Source organism: Danio rerio, chromosome 12 (genome assembly GCF_049306965.1).
Source record: "Danio rerio strain Tuebingen ecotype United States chromosome 12, GRCz12tu, whole genome shotgun sequence".
Lineage (NCBI taxonomy): Eukaryota > Metazoa > Chordata > Actinopteri > Cypriniformes > Danionidae > Danio > Danio rerio.
The window spans coordinates 31,278,075-31,294,926 of NC_133187.1; the positions used below are offsets into that span (position 1 = coordinate 31,278,075).

Below are 16,852 nucleotides of genomic sequence, written 5' to 3' on the forward strand. Positions count from 1 at the left end.
CATCTTCATTTGGACTCATCAAACTCTCCAGGTTAAGTCATTCAGCCATTCCAACTTGCCGGATCAGCTTTCTAATTATACCCTTGAAATGTTGGCTTTTCAAACAGCTTTCGCTTGTGCCAAGATGTCCAAAATAGACCGCATCGTTCAGCATGACTCCTCCTTTTCATCTCACATCAGTGGAGTCATTTGTGTTCAGTATTTACAGCCTACGTTTCAGCCAATCCAGTGCAGACAGTCTTACCACAGTCTCGTTTCCTTAGCATATTCAAGGGCGTCATTCAAGACGTCATTCGTGGATGTGATTTCACCTTATAATTACCGATTTCACTATTTTTTATTTCACATTTAGTTCTATAATGTGCACGTGTCAGGGAGCTGCTACCAATATGCTAAATAATGACTTCTGCTTCTAAATTCTGTGACGTATGAATTCAGTAAACCTGTTTGATTGAAAGTACTTTAGGTGACTATTAAACTTCTAAACATTCATACTAATAAAAAAAAAAAAAAATATATATATATATATATATATATATATATATAGATAGATAGATAGATAGATAGATAGATAGATAGATAGATAGATAGATAGATAGATAGATAGATAGATAGATAGATAGATGGCGATCCTTATTGTTGATCTTTTTAAGAAAACTTTTAAAATTTTACAATTATCTTCTACCAGACAAAATGGCTAGTGGAAGTGATTGTTTAACCTACCACAGCTGAAATTTACCCGCAGTTGGCAGGTGTTATACACCCCTTAATTGTCTATATATATATATATATATATATATATATATATATATATATATATATATATATATATATATATATATATATATATATACAGTCAAGTCTAAAATTCATACCCCTGGCAAATTCTGACTCAACCTTTTTGATCAAATGTAAATAAAAGAGAAGAAATATATATATATTTGTCAATGAGACCCTCTTATTATATTTTGGGAGATGTCTGTGTCATTTTCAATCAGAAAAAACAAAACAAAAACTTGCTGGTTAAATAAAAGTCAGAATTTGCTAGGGGTATAAATAATTTCAGGATTGGCTGTATGTAAACTATTTTTCACTATGTATAATGTCTAGGGAGCACCTAAAGAGTGTATATGTTGATAGCATCTTAGTCTTAGATACACACAATAGGTCTGATCAAAAAGACAAGAAGTTATTTTTGAACTCCAGTGGTTTAATCAGAGGTATTGAAGCCTTAACAATATTTATGCTAAATTAATTTCAAAGTTAGATCAGTTTTTTTTTTTGTATTTTTACTTTGATCAATATATCTCTTCATATGCCCTCTAGACATAAGTTCTTAAAATATTGCTGTAGTGTTAACCCTTCATGTTCTCCACTTCATTCTTCTTTATTTGGCTCTTTAAAAAGTCTTAAAATTACCCTCATAAAACCTGCAGAAACTCTATTAAACCAAAAGCACATTTACATTTATTTATTCAGCAGACGCTTTTATCTAAAGTGACTTACAAATGAGGACAAAAGAAGCACTTCATGTCAGCAGAGAGCAGCAATATAGATGCCATGTAGTCTAGCCGCCGACAAGAGCGTCAAAATGCCAATGATGCCCTGCATTCACATCTCTGCCCACGAGAGCATCTATGGCCATGGACACCCTGCCGTTGGCATTCTGACGATCCAATGTTTACATGTTAACTAACGAAATAAACCAATGAAAAGTCATTAGTGCAGTGATGCTTTTGTGTTTATGTTTAAGTGCTTGTCTCAACATGACCAGAGGACATTTAATGGCCTTGATCTTCACGCTTAAGTTAATTTTTGCGCATCACAAACTGGGAAAACCAAATAGCAATGAATAACCTCTGCTGTATTTTACTTGAGAACTAACATGGTTGGAACCCAGGTTTATTCTCTATGAAACCCTCTTAAGCGGTAGACTTGTACATTCTGATCATAACTGCGTCATAGCTTATTACTATAAAGTCGACCTGATTTCAACTCTCCTTGACACTCACACCAAAAAGCAAAGCACGCCGCATTGCTTTCACCATACGCTGTAAAAATGATCTGTTAATTAACAGTTTCCATGTTTTGTTATTCACAAGTGTTTTCCATTTTGCATTATAGAACCTTGATCTCTGCTCTGTCGACTTTTTATCTTGAAAATTCAGCTTAACAAAGTGACTTTAACTGACATTTTAGTAGTTTGAAAGAATGTAATGTTTAAGAAATTATATGTAGAAAAAAAAGCTTGCAAAATACCAGAAAAATGTATTGGTTACTTATTACAAAGTTGTTGCACATTAATATACAATCCAGACAGCATATCACTTTAACTATTAAAAATGTTAATAAAAGCCACTTTTTAAAAACTTTTCAAGGTTAAAAGTTGTTGGAAGAAAGATCAAGGTCCTGTAATGCAATTCAAAAGTATGAAAAAACAGAAATATATCTATATATGAATCGCAGAATATGGAAAACTATAAATTTATGGATATTTTTTTTTACAGTGTACAAGAGCTCACATTGTGCTTAAGGCTACTTTGAGGCTCTCGGCACGGAACGCATGGTATATTCATTCCACATTTACTTCATTAAGTTTTTGTAATGTTAAGTTTGTAGGAAAGTGTCTGGTACATATGAAGTGGAAGATAGATGAGTGGGTTAGTCAACCCATTCATTCACATGTGTAAAGAGCACACAGAATTGCACAATGTAATCCTACAAATATGGAGTTTAATAAAAAGTGTCTGGTGCACATGAAGCGGAATGATGGACTACGGTTTGTGAATATCAAACCATAAGGGACCATTTAAATATGAGATTTTTTTTTTTTTTTTTTTGCGTCTGTGTGAATCAGTTAGTTAATTACATGCAGTCTGAAGAGCTCCTGATGCCTGTGGTGTTGTCACCTTCTGCTGTCTAGCAACATCATACCCAGGGCCAATCAGAGAATCACATCACTAGTATATTTCTATTGCATGTGAGAAAAGCTGCTGCTAGGCAGTGTACAGATGGAAACACATGGCACAAGTTTATTTTTATTTTCACATTTAAAGTCAGCATGAAATGGAAGTTAAGATCATTCTTTTTCCTGTATTATTTAACTTAAAATGAAAACCAATTAAACTTTTTTAATTTCCCACCTCATATTTCACTTATCAGTAAAGCCAAACAGAATCTGCATACAATTTCTGATATTTCTGAGGGGAATTTGTAAAACAATATGTGGATTTATGTGCAAGGATTTTGGGAGTATCACAACTAAAAACCAAAACACTTTTAATAACTTTTATTTAATGTTTATAATGCAAGTCCAATTAGATCCACTTATTTAGTAAACAAAGCTAATATAATGTATCTACAAAAAGACAGAAAATATTTATTTACAAACTGTTTTGCAAATAACTCATGAGAACATTTTCATATTAGTCAATAATATTACTGAAATTAATTTAAATACCGAATAAATATAAATTTACACAAGTAAATACATAGGCTCAAGGATGGGTTAAAAATCTGTGAAAATCTGCAGATTTCTGCATGTGCAGATTTTGTGTGGGCCTACTTATCATGCAAGAAAATAGACTCTACACTTATACTTCTCCATCATGTCACCTTTTGAAAATAAGAAGAGTTTGATTTCATGCCGACTTTAACTTGAGAAAAACAAAAGTCATGACTATCGTGCCTGACTATCGAGTCTAAAGGCTGTTTTAAATTGTGTTCTAAATAAAAGCAACGGCATGTGATAGAAGGAATATTTTGCATATTAAAATGAGTTTTTACTAACCAACACCTTGAATACTGTATATGTTTTAGAAACGGCTTCTATTTCTTAAACAGCAGAGACAATGATCACCTCAGGAACATCTCATGTGCTTTATTTAGTGTTAAAAGCAAAAAATGTGGGTTTGAATGGCATTTTACATGACATTTATTGCCATACTGAAAGCAGTTGATAGTTTACCTCGGATCTTAAAAATGAAATAAATCATTTTCAATTGAACTTTATAGGCACAAAACCAACACATATCAGTGATTCGTCATCTAAATTTAATAATGTTAAAGAGGTTTAATATCTATTAATTAGATTATAAACCTTACCATTTTGTTGGAGTGCAGCAAGTGCCCTATTCTGTGCTTCTGAATGGCTGTATTTAAATGCAAACAGCCAAATTGCTTATCACTCCAAATCCCGTCACGTAGTTTGTTGTTAGTTGTTCTGTGTTGTAAGGGGTTCAAATGTAACCTCCTCGTAATTAAGAATGCGTAAAATGTTTACGTTCATGATATTTATATTATTTGCATATCATCTTATTGCTACTGTTCACTGGAGTCACATTTTGGTCACGAAAGCATGCTTTGAGAGCCTTTCTGAATAAATGAATAAAATACACGGTTTTCCATCAAGGCAACTCGGGGTGCTGAAATACAATTGGCTAAACTGGCAGTGGGTAAATTAAAACAACCAAAACAAAAACAGCATATAATGCATCAATATAAATAGAAATATTTCCCAAATTGTCTTTAATAGAGCAAAGAAATGTTCACAGTATGTCTGATAATATTGTCTCTTCTGGAGAAAGTCCTTTTTGTTTTATTTCGGATATTTAGAGTAAAAGCAGTTTTACAATTTTTTAAGCCATTTTAAGGTCAAAATTATTACCTCCTTTAAGTTATATTTTCCCCAGTAGTCTACAGAACAAACAATCGTTATACAATAACTTGCCTAATTACCCTAACCTGCCTAGTTAACCTAACCTAGTTAAGCCTTTAAATGTCACTTTAAGCTGTATGGAAGTGTCTTGAAATATTATTTACTGTCATCATGGCAAAGATAAAATAAATTAATAATAAAATAAATTAGAAATGTATTGAAAAAAAATTCTCTCCGTTAAACAGAAATTGGGAAAAAATAAATAAATAAACAGGGGGGCTAATTCTGACTTCAACTGTATCAGACTTTATAATCTCTGCAAACATATTATGGTATTTATATACTTTATAAGATTCAAAGAATTACATACAGCACCTTTAATAATTGGGCAAGTCTTGTAGCTTAGCTTAACCAAGTATAATTAACATGGCATACTTAAAAATAATGAATTACATTTTAAAATAAAGTTTCAAAAAATGGATAAAAACAACAACAACAACTGAATTTAACTTGAGAAAATAAGTGGTTTTGTAGGGTTTGTGATGTTTTAATATTATTAAACTCAATTGATTGTTGTTAAATTAATTAAGTGTTAATTTTGCAAGCTTTTTAAATGATAACTTTAGGTTTTTAATTCATTTGATCTATTGTAAAATAATGAACTACATTTTTTTAATTGAAGTGTTAAAATGTTTATAAAGTTCCCCCCAAAAAAGAGAAAGCCAAAAAAAACAAACAAAAAAAAAAAAACAGTACAACAACAACAAAATAGATTTCATAGGGTAACAACCATAAACATCATTTGGAGTTTGATATTGTCACTGAAGAAAAGGTAAAGATGGAAATCCACTTTCATTTGACATGACACACACATAAAGGTAGACTCACCTGCAGTGTCTGTGCACCCCTGCCACAGTTTCAATGATGAAGCACTCGCCCTCATTCAAACAGAAGGCCATCTCCTGACTGTCCTGGCAGGGCTTGAAGAACTCCGAACGCACCGTGGAGGTTGTGGGAGCAACTGTGTGTGAAAGAGACAGGAGGAGGGTGCAAAAAAAAGAGGATGGGGGACAGAAAGAGATTAATCAAGATTACATCAGTTTAATCAAATGAATCAAACACTAATAATCCATCCATTTCCATAACGTCCATTCCGATGATAAAATTACATCTGAGTGATTTCTCAATATTATGACATGAATGCTGTTAATTGAATCACACGTTCAAGTATGATGGTTTCACAACCACTTCACTGATTACAAATGAGCCCATGTGAGGATGGAGAATATGTTCTAGAGTCTATTATGGAGCTTATATAGGGTATGGGGTTTAATGACACAGGCTATCAGAGATAATAAAGCTCATTTAATAAGCTGTAACTGGGATTTTTCACCATTTTTAATATGTTGTGATGTCGCTGTAGCTGCATCAGTTCAAGCTGCAGTGTGAATCAAGTTCAACAATTTAATTCTTCTGCTTTCTTTTCAACTATAAAGTGCAAATTATACAATAAGAAATGTATAATACAGTTGAAGTCAGAATTATTAGCCCCCTTTGAATTTTTTTCTTTTTTAAATAATTCCCAAATGATGTTTAACAGAGCAAGTAAATTTTCACAGTATGTCTGATTTTCTTCTGTAGAAAGTCTTTTTTATTTAAAAAAATTTTTTTTTTGTTTTATTTCAGCTATAATAAAAGCAGTTTTTAATAATAACAAACATTTTAAGGTCAAATTATTAGCCCTTGTAAGCTATATATATTTTTTTCGATAGTCGATAGAATGAATCATCGTTATAGAATAACTTGCCTAATTACCCTAACTTGTTTAGTCAACCTAATTAGCCTAGTTAAGCCCTTAAATGTCACTTTAAGCTGTATAGAAGTTTTAAAAAAATATCTAGTCAAATATTATTTACTGTCATCATGACAAAGATAAAAGAAATCAGTTAATAGAAGTGAGTTTTTAAAACTATTTTGTTTAGAAATGTGTTCTGTTCTTTAAACAGAAATTGGAAAAAAATAAACAAAGTGGTTAATAATTTAGGGGGGCTAATAATTCTGACTTCATCTGTATCTCATGTTATAGCCAAATCTGTTTCAAATGCATAAAGAAGACAGTAAAACAATAACATTGCATTTTTCTCAAACAAAAATTGACCAGATTTGATTAGTTATCTATCAGAAGTAACTCAAGAGATCAGCATTTTGCTAAATAGATGTGCTGGAATACAAATTGATTATATTTTTTGACAAGGTCAAGTTTATTTATATATTTTATTTGTATTTCCATACAAAATGGTAAGTGATTTAAATAAACTAGTAATAATATAATCAGAAAATAATCAATCTATTTAATAATTCTTCTTTACCTGTTAGAGTTCAACTCTGTTTTATATAATAATCTTTAATAAATCATAAATAAAACTATTTTCAATAAACATTTTCAATAGTCAGTTAACAATTTAAATTAAACTAAACAAACAATGAATAAATAGTCATGTACTTAGAATAGCCAAGAATATTTTTTACATACAGTGCTCAGCATAACTGAGTACACGCCATTTTGAAAATGAATACTTTATCCTATTTTTCAGTGAATATAGGCAATGTATTTTGCTGCATTTAAACAAAACAGATATATTTTTTTAAATAATATTTTATTCACCAAAAATATTTAAAAATTGAAACATAATACAATTAAATTCAAGCAAAATATTGCAAAATATATTGATTTTTCCTCTTTTTTAAAATTTGTATTTAATATTTTTCTATAAAATATAAATTTGGGTGTATTAAATTGTGGACCGTTATCATAGGTAATTTTGTTAGATAAGCTCTAGATTTGACTTCAGTACTGACTAATCTAATGTATTTGCACAAATACAATGTTGGATAGTTTCCTATTAAAAATATAAATTTAAAAGATAGATTTGTGATGGGTGTACTTATTTATAATTACTTATTTATAATTTATGCTTAAATGACATTGAGATCCCTTTAAAGAATGGTATTTTAACTACAATGGTTTGAACAGGGTATCCTGGCTACATGATCCCACACATTTAAACCTTTTCCTTAAATACTCAAATCACAACAAACCATAATAAATTCAAGACAATAAAAGCTTCAAAAAAAACATTCTTTGGTCATGAGTTAATGTGAAGGCCATTTTCCCTGGAGTGGCAAAGATCTTATCAAAGTCACAATCCAAATGAACAGATATAAGGGAGATTGTGAAATATTACTGTGAAGTTGACAACACTTTACCAATCACACAGACATTTAAAATGATACCAAGCATGAATATAGAGCTACAAGATGCACCATATTGAAAACAGAAATTCTGTGTAGATTGTGAGTGAGCTGCTCTGGTGGAGAAGGTAAAGTCGAGGGCAGAGAGGGCTCAGGATGGGTGACTGGGACAGTTGAACAACTGCTTTCCTATCTGATCTTTCTTCTCAGATTAGAATGTGTATTGTTTTAGTGCCTGACAATTCTCGTAGTCTTGCTTCGTGGAAATCCATAACAGTTCTCAGGGTATGATATTATGGAGTGCCATGCTTACATCCCCATTTTAAAAGGTCCACATCAACAAAACTATATAGGCAGAAACAACTTCCATCAATGTCCACTCTCTCTTCTATGAATAGTGATTCATTCAGGTCTTTAAAAAAAAAAAAACCTTGGACAAATCATAAATACACATATGCCTGATTATCGCTAAATATAAGAATCACTTAACGTTATAGTGACCACAATGCGTTGGTGGTTTAATATATTTAATTACTGCCATTTATAAACATAAATGACCTGTCTGATCAAGACTGAATCAGCATGCTGGTCAAGGCTGCATTAGCACCTTCCTGTTGTTCTGCATTCAATGATTCACATAAAGTCCTTCTCAGAAAGCACTGCTGCTTATAAATGACCACCTGCACCTTTAAATCTGGATCAAAACAGGCCAAGTCCAACGAATCTGGTTCTTTTGACCCTTCCTCAGACATGCCTGACTTAAACATGGACATGGCATCTGCTGTGTTGTTAGCAGTCACTCTGAATACACAAGCAAGGCCTGCGGCACCTGGTGCGTGTTTACCATACCACCACCAACCATGCCCACAAGCAGAAAACAATGCACTGAGAGCATGCACACACATAATCTCCCAGACATCTGCCACTAGATGAAATAAAGCAGAGACATTCATAAGCGAGGCAAAGACATCGCTACATCTGTAGTCTGCAGCTGCCAGCAGAAGAGCTAGAGTTGGTGTGAGTCCCGGTCAAAAACGCGGCTGTTCAAATAGCACCTGCAGTAACACTGGAAAGGTCAAATCAATCTGTTGTGCTCATGTATTGATGGATAAATCTGGGGTCGCTGGTGCAGAAGACGATGACGGATTAGAAAGCTGTTGAAACAAGAAAAAGAGAACGAGGATGCTTGCTTCGTTTGAGAAAGCTGCGATGGATGACTTCATTACATGAAGTCACACGTTGGCCAAAAGCAACTGCTTTGCACCATAAACAAAACAATATCAGTGCCAAATGCCTTATCTTCACCCTCAGCAACAGACTGAATTTTTCAAATCCTCTTGTTCGAGTGTCCACACAAATGCTGGCTTTTATGACTCGGCATAAATCATCTCAGAGGCATCGATCAAATGGCCATTGATCTGCACATTTTGTTGTTAAAACGGAGGATTCTGTTGGGGAGATTATTAGTCTCATTTTTCTCAAGAGTGGCATTTCCAACCTGACTGGTATACTGCTGCTGACCGGCTAGTCGATTGGCAATCAGCAGTGTTTACTGTGTGACCCAGGGCTACTTATGGACTGATCTCTCGCCACAGCAGCTCTAATATAGGTGCTCATAAAACCTGCCATATCGAGCCCATCCGCAGGCGAGGACCACCGGAACATGCAATAATCATTGCAGGACTGTATTAAAAGAGAGAGAATTCCTGTATAATAAACACACAATCTCTCAAGAGGGGTGGCGGAAGTGTTCAGCGAATTAATGAACGTAGCAATCGATGCTCTGGGATTCAGAAGAGCTATTAGCAATCAGCTTCATTTTAGGAGTGATCATTGATGAGCTGATTCAATCAAAGGTAGCGAACGCCTGCAGAGACAGCACCGAGGCATGGCACCCACAATGTCCGCTTTATTCTTTTTGCTTTCTATTGACAGGTTATTGAAACAGAACGGAAACCGAGAACATGCAGGCGACGACCCCCACTATTCGGTCTAATTAAGTCTGCAGGGAGGTAATGATTTCCTCTACACACTACGGGCTTTGCTGTAAAAGCACACGTTTAGAAACGTGATGAAATCTAAAGGTGGAAGCGTGGAAATGAATACAGATGACTGTGCAGATTTCATTCTTGGAGTGTGTCGCCACCAGTGGAGTCCGTCAGAGGAAAAGCGGCCGCATTCACACTGCGCACCTGCGCTGCGGGACTCAAGAGCGCTCTCTGTACATCAGACGCTGAGCTTCCATGGGCGCCTAGCTCATGCATGACATGATAATTGCTCAGCTTCTGCTTATTTAGTGATAAATCCTCCCCTCTTGTTATTCCTCAAATGGTTTGTCATAACATTTGATTCATCCCGGTTGCTTTAAAATTAGCTTTTTTTTTTTTTCCTTGAAGGCAATCTACACAAGTAAGCCCCTTGATAAGTTCCATGAAATAGTCTTACAGCAGTTTAAATTGAATCACAAATCCTGAGGGTTATTCATCTTGAGTAGAGGATGTATGATGAGGTAAAGGACAGCTCTGGCTGAACCTCCTTTTACTTTCGCAACTGTCTTAATTCTTTGTGGCATAGATTTAACAGCATGTTGAAAACATCCCTTGGGAATCTTGGTAGCATTATACACTCTCAGAAATAGAAGTACACAAGCTGTCAGTGGGGCAGACCCCTTTTCAAAAGGTATACTTTTGTACCTTTAAGGTACCACAAGGTACACTTTGTACTTTTTAGGTGCTGATATGTACTTTGACAGTACAGATGTGTGCCATTAGGGTACCAATGGTGCAAAAGTGTACCTTTGAAGAGGTACCACCCCAGTGACAGCTTGTGTATCTTTATTTCTGAGAGTGTTGAGTTTTGGTTGTTTTGTTCTCTCCCTTTTTTTGACCATTCTCTGTAAACCACAGACACTGTTGTGGGTGAAAATCTCGGTGGATAGTCAGTTTCTGAAATACTCAGACTGCTCCATCTGGCACCAACAACCCTGCCATGTTAAAAGACTCAAATCACCTTTCTTTTCAGTTCTGATGCATGTTTGAAGTTAAACAGATCGTGCTGAACACATTTACATGCCTAGATTTTTTGAGCTGCTGCCATGCAATTTTAAAAAAATAAACCCCAGGCACTTATGTGAGCACACTGTTAAAAAAAAAAAGCACAAAAAATGAATACATATAACAAATTTAGCACCATGCAAAGAATTTAGGTCATGCTGTGGTTGTATATGTGAAAAACAATACAGTTAGCTAAAAACAACTTAATGGGGTGACTATGTTTTAAAAACAATTATTAAAGATTAAAAGCCGAAATCAGGACGTGGACACACTGGGGTGCTGTTTTTTTTTTTTTTTTTTTTTTATATTTCAGTGTTTACAAATAGATTACATCAGAAAGAACACAAGCAATCTAGACAAATTATACATCCGTCTAAAGCTACAACCCTCAAACAGCCATTACAGCTTGTTATTTTACAATAGGAAGCTTATAAAGAATGTACAGTATATGCTAATTTGTGTTAGTTGTATCTAAAACGCTTATTAGATATGTTGTATATATCATCGTAATAACAAGACCCACACACATTCATAGCTGTACATCATGGTTTATTTTGAAAGGTAAGAGTCCTCAGAACAATATCTCATAGGCTGCATTTACACTGCAAATCTTGATGGCCATTTCTGATTTTGTGACTGTATCCGACTTTTTTTGATGACCTGCTTACATCATCTTTCAAATGTGACTCATATCCGATCGTCTGCATTTACACAGCATGCGGCAAAGGCGCAATGACTAGGAAAAAAAAGAGCAGGCGCTGACTAACAGCTGATAATTAAAGAGTTCTCTTTTCTCTATTCCTGTATGTAATCTGTTCGCAGCTTTTGACAAGGTGTTTTACTATAGTTTATGACAGAAAGGTTCTCATTTGTCCATCTTCTTTTAATATATATAGGCTTTTTTAAACCTTTAGGCATCTTAATGTAATATCCATGGCGTGATTTATGCTCATGATGTAGCTATGCACCAGTTTTATATCAGTTTATAATGGTTACGTGGCCGACATATCTCTCTCTCGCTCTTGTTAACATGCTTAAATACCTGTGCTATATGACAATATAAAAGCTGTTTAAGTCCTTGTGTATGAGATTTAAGGTTTGGGGCTCTGCTGAAGTCTGTTCTGAAGTGAAAGTGTCAGAATTGACATCATTCGCTATGGTTTTTAATGACACGTGAATCGCATTGACTGGTGAAAATGCGATCTACCTGCTTACACTGCAGACACGAGAATACAGATCAGATTCATATCGGATGAATTTCCACATATGAACGAGGCCTGAATCTGATTTGAGTAAATCAGAATCCATGTGATTTGTTCCTGCTTACACTTACATAGGCCATATTCGATCTGTGCCACATGGGAGAAAAAAACAGTGCAGTGTAAATGCGGCCATAGAGCACATTTAATCCAACGACACAATAGAGTTGAATCATGAATGGTTGTTTATGTCACCGTTTCTGCCGGAGACCTGTTGTTTACATTGTTTGTTACTTACGCGCGAAAATGACGTCTTCGTAATAAAAGGCAAATCGATGTCATTACATTACATTACAGTGTTACAAATAAAACTAGATTCTTAAAGTTTGAGAACAAACTTTGAGGCTGGCTTGTGAAAGCCTGACGTTAATAGTTTATTTAGTTTAAACAGTTTTAAAAAGTATGAAAAGATAGATAGATAGATAGATAGATAGATAGATAGATAGATAGATAGATAGATAGATAGATAGATAGATAGATAGATAGATAGATAGATAGATTAGCATGTTATTACCATGATTTTAACGTGAAATAGCATGTTGTTAGCATGATTCTAGCATGAATTAGCATGTTACTAGCATGATTTCAGCATGAATTAGCATGTTGTTAGCGTGATTTTAGCATGAATTAGCATGTTACTAGCATGATTTTAGCAATAATTAGCATGTTGTTAGCATGATTTTAACATGAATTAGCATGTTGTTAGCACGATTCTAGCATGAATTAGCATGTTACTAGCATGATTCTAGCATGAATTAGCATGTTACTAGCATGATTTTAGCATGAATTAGCACAATTCTAGTATGAATTAGCATGTTGTTAGCATGATTCTAGCATGAATTAGCATGTTGTTAGCATGATTCTAGCATGATTTAGCATGTTACTAGCATGATTCTAGCATGAATTAGCATGCTACTAGCATGATTCTAGCATAAATTAGCATGTTGTTAGCATGCTTCTAGCATGAATTACCATGTTACTAGCAGGAGTCTAGCATGAATTAGCATGTTGTTAGCATGATTCTAACATGAATTAGCATGTTACTAGCATGATTCTAGCATGAATTAGCATGTTGTTAGCATGATTCTAGCATGAATTAGCATTTCACTAGCATGATTCTAGCATAAATTAGCATGTTGTTAGCATGATTCTAGCATGAATTAGCATGTTGTTAGCATGATTCTAGCATGAATTAGCATGTTGTTAGCATGATTCTAGCATGAATTAGCATGTTACTAGCATGATTCTAGCATGAATTAGCATGTTGTTAGCATGATTATAGCATGAATTAGCATGTTACTAGCATGATTCTAGCATTAATTAGCATGTTGTTAGCATGATTCTAGCATGAATTAGCATGTTGTTAGCATGATTCTAGCATGGATTAGCATGTTACTAGCATGATTTTAGCATAAATTAGCATGATTCTAGCATGAATTAGCATGTTCTTAGCATGATTCTAGCATGAATTAGCATGTGACTAGCATGATTCTAGCATGAATTAGCATGTGACTAGCATGATTCTAGCATGAATTAGCATGTAACTAGCATGATTCTAGCATGAATTAGCATGTTGTTAGCATGATGGATGGTTAGATAGATAGATAGATAGATAGATAGATAGATAGATAGATAGATAGATAGATAGATAGATAGATAGATAGATAGATAGATAGATAGATAGATAGGTAGAGGTAGATAGATAGATAGATAAATAGATAGATAGGTAGAGGTAGATAGATAGATAGATAGATAGATAGATAGATAGATAGATAGATAGATAGATAGATAGATAGATAGATAGATAGATAGATAGATAGATAGATAGATAGATAGAGGTAGATAGATAGATAAATAGATAGATAGGTAGAGGTAGATAGATAGATAGATAGATAGATAGATAGATAGATAGATAGATAGATAGGTAGAGGTAGATAGATAGATAGATAGATAGATAGATAGATAGATAGATAGATAGATAGATAGATAGATAGATAGATAGATAGATAAATAGATAGATAGGTAGAGGTAGATAGATAGATAGATAGATAGATAGATAGATAGATAGACAGATAGATAGATAGATAGATAGATAGATAGATAGATAGATAGATAGATAGATAGATAGATAGATAGATAGATAGATAGATAGATAGATAGATAGATAGATAGATAGAGACAGACAGACAGACAGACAGACAGACAGACAGACAGACAGACAGACAGACAGACAGACAGATAGATAGATAGATAGATAGATAGATAAAGATAGATAGATAGATAGATAGATAGATAGATAGATAGATAGATAGATAGATAGATAGATAGGTAGAGGTAGGTAGATAGATAGATAGATAGATAGATAGATAGATAGATAGATAGATAGATAGATAGATAGATAGATAGATAGACAGATAGACAGATAGATAGATAGATAGATAGATAGATAGATAGATAGATAGATAGATAGATAGATAGATAGATAGATAAATAGATAGATAGATGGTGTAAGAGCATGAGTCAAACAAGCCAACCCCCGCCTCTCTACGATGTTCTGATGCTGAGATATAGCTGGTGCCATATCGTTGCTAGGTTAGTCTGTTTTGTTGCTATGGAGTTGATTGACAGCTTAGACTGATGATGTATCAAAGCTTCTTGCCAGTATGAACAGTTAAACACAACCCCCATGTCTCTATCACACTGCAGCATGACAATATCAGTCTGAACCTCTTTAATTGCAGTCTATGGGACAGTTGCTAGGGTGCAGTATCTGGTTGTTAGGGTGTGGCTAGAAAGTTAAAAGGCCATCGGTGATTGGCTGCTGGCTAGACTGAGTTAAATGAGCTCAGCCATTAGTCTGTAGGACAGTCTGATGCAGAGTTATGAGCTCACAAAGTTTGATCCCATGTAAAGTCAATGAGAGTTTTTTGCAATGGAAGTCTATGGGACGGTTTCTAGGGTCCAAAAGTGGTTGCTAGGGCGTGGCCAGAAAGTTTAAAGGTGATCAGTCATTGGCAGTTTGATAGTCGGAGTTAAATGAGCCCAGTTAGAAGTCTGTGTGACATTCTGATGCGGAGTTATGAGGTCACAAAGTTTGATCCAATGTTATGTCTATGGGATTTTTACGACGGTCCCGGGACGTTTTTCGGGAAACCGAAAGTCGGATCAGTCGGAAAGGATATAGCAACTCGAGTCAGAATAGTTCGGAGGTCTGACCCAAGTTTGATGGTCATAGCTTGAATGGCCTAGGAGGAGATAGAGTTTAATTTTTAGTCTCAGAAGAAGAATAATATAGAAAAATAATAATAAGTTTAATAGGATAACAGTAGTCTGGCTTGCTACACAAGCCAGCCTAATGAGACCACAAACTGAATAAAAAATCAAAGTTATAGTTATTAAAATGTAATCAAAGCAGTTAAGTGTTTTGGCATTCTGCAAATGGTATCTGTGTGAGCCACTTTTAGCCAGTACCTCTCTTTCTATTTTGACTGATGGAGAATTTAGCCAATGGCTGCATGCTTTTTTGAAATATGGTTTTATTATTTTTTTATTTGCAATAACAGCAGTAAAGCAATTTGGTTTTACTGTAGAGGTAATACTATATCTTGAGAGATAGAACCCCCCCCCCCCCATTTATTTTATTAAATTATAAAATGTCATGTATTTAGCATCTTCATCTTTCTTCAAAAGGAATCTGAAGTATAATTAGAAGTAATAGTTTAAATTGAACTGTTATTTGAGCTGCTTGATTTAAATGAAGTGTTCAAGCAATCACATTAATTTAAATGAATCAGACTTTCCAATGTTTAATATGAATGAGAAAGCGAGTGGGCAGGATAATGCATTTTACAACAACCCAAGCTACATAAAACAAAAAAAAAGAAAGTATCATTGCACAGAGTGTATGTATGTGTAAGCATATGTATATTCAAGACAGAAGATCAAAAATACTTCTCAAATGTAGTCAGGGAGGCCGGGGGCAAGTGTAACCCACAAAACTCCTAGAGTCAAAAACAACCTACAGCGATGACACTTCTCAGAATATACTGTATTCATTCGTGCTCTTGCTCTGCCTAAGAAAAAGAATCTTGTCACTTTCTTTAAAAAAATACAATGTCAAATGTTCTTCATGCTTTCTAAAATTTGAATGCAGTTGAATTTAAATTTTTACCTTGGTTGTTGATTGAAGGTTAAAACATAAATGAAAGTTGCAAGCGCTATGGTTGGTCGATGCCATTTGGGTATGGGGCAATAGCATTAAGAGCACTAGTTTATATTAAACATAAAAGTATAATATACAAAACTGTTCTACTTAAAGATGAAAATAAAAATGTGTTATTAATTGACTCACCCTCAGGCCATCCAAGACATAGGTAAAGAATTTTATGTGGTCCTTGGTGATTCATAAAATTGCAACCATTACTATGAGAGTGGGGGAAAAGGCACATCAGGTATAAGAGAGAATGAAGAATAATTATGCGTGACTCCTGATCCCAGCAGGCACAGGATGTCAACTTGGCATCAGATTGCAGTTGCACTCCAACGTCATAGGGAAGTTGCATTTTCTTTGTAAATGAAAACTGGGTTGACGTCAGAACGGACATCAGGCTGATGTCAACATTTATTGTCCA

The 16,852-nt window shown here is 34.3% G+C and overlaps 1 protein-coding gene across 2 annotated transcripts in view; it reads right to left on the reverse strand.

The window, feature by feature from the left end:
- Positions 1-16,852, reverse strand: part of nrg3b (neuregulin 3b) — a 263,343-nt gene that overhangs the window by 97,929 nt on the left and 148,562 nt on the right. For both annotated transcript variants that reach the window (XM_005156254.6, XM_073918545.1), the window contains exon 2: positions 5,546-5,678. In XM_005156254.6, coding sequence (XP_005156311.2) covers positions 5,546-5,678 — 133 coding nt within the window. The remainder of the gene's footprint in view (positions 1-5,545; positions 5,679-16,852) is intronic.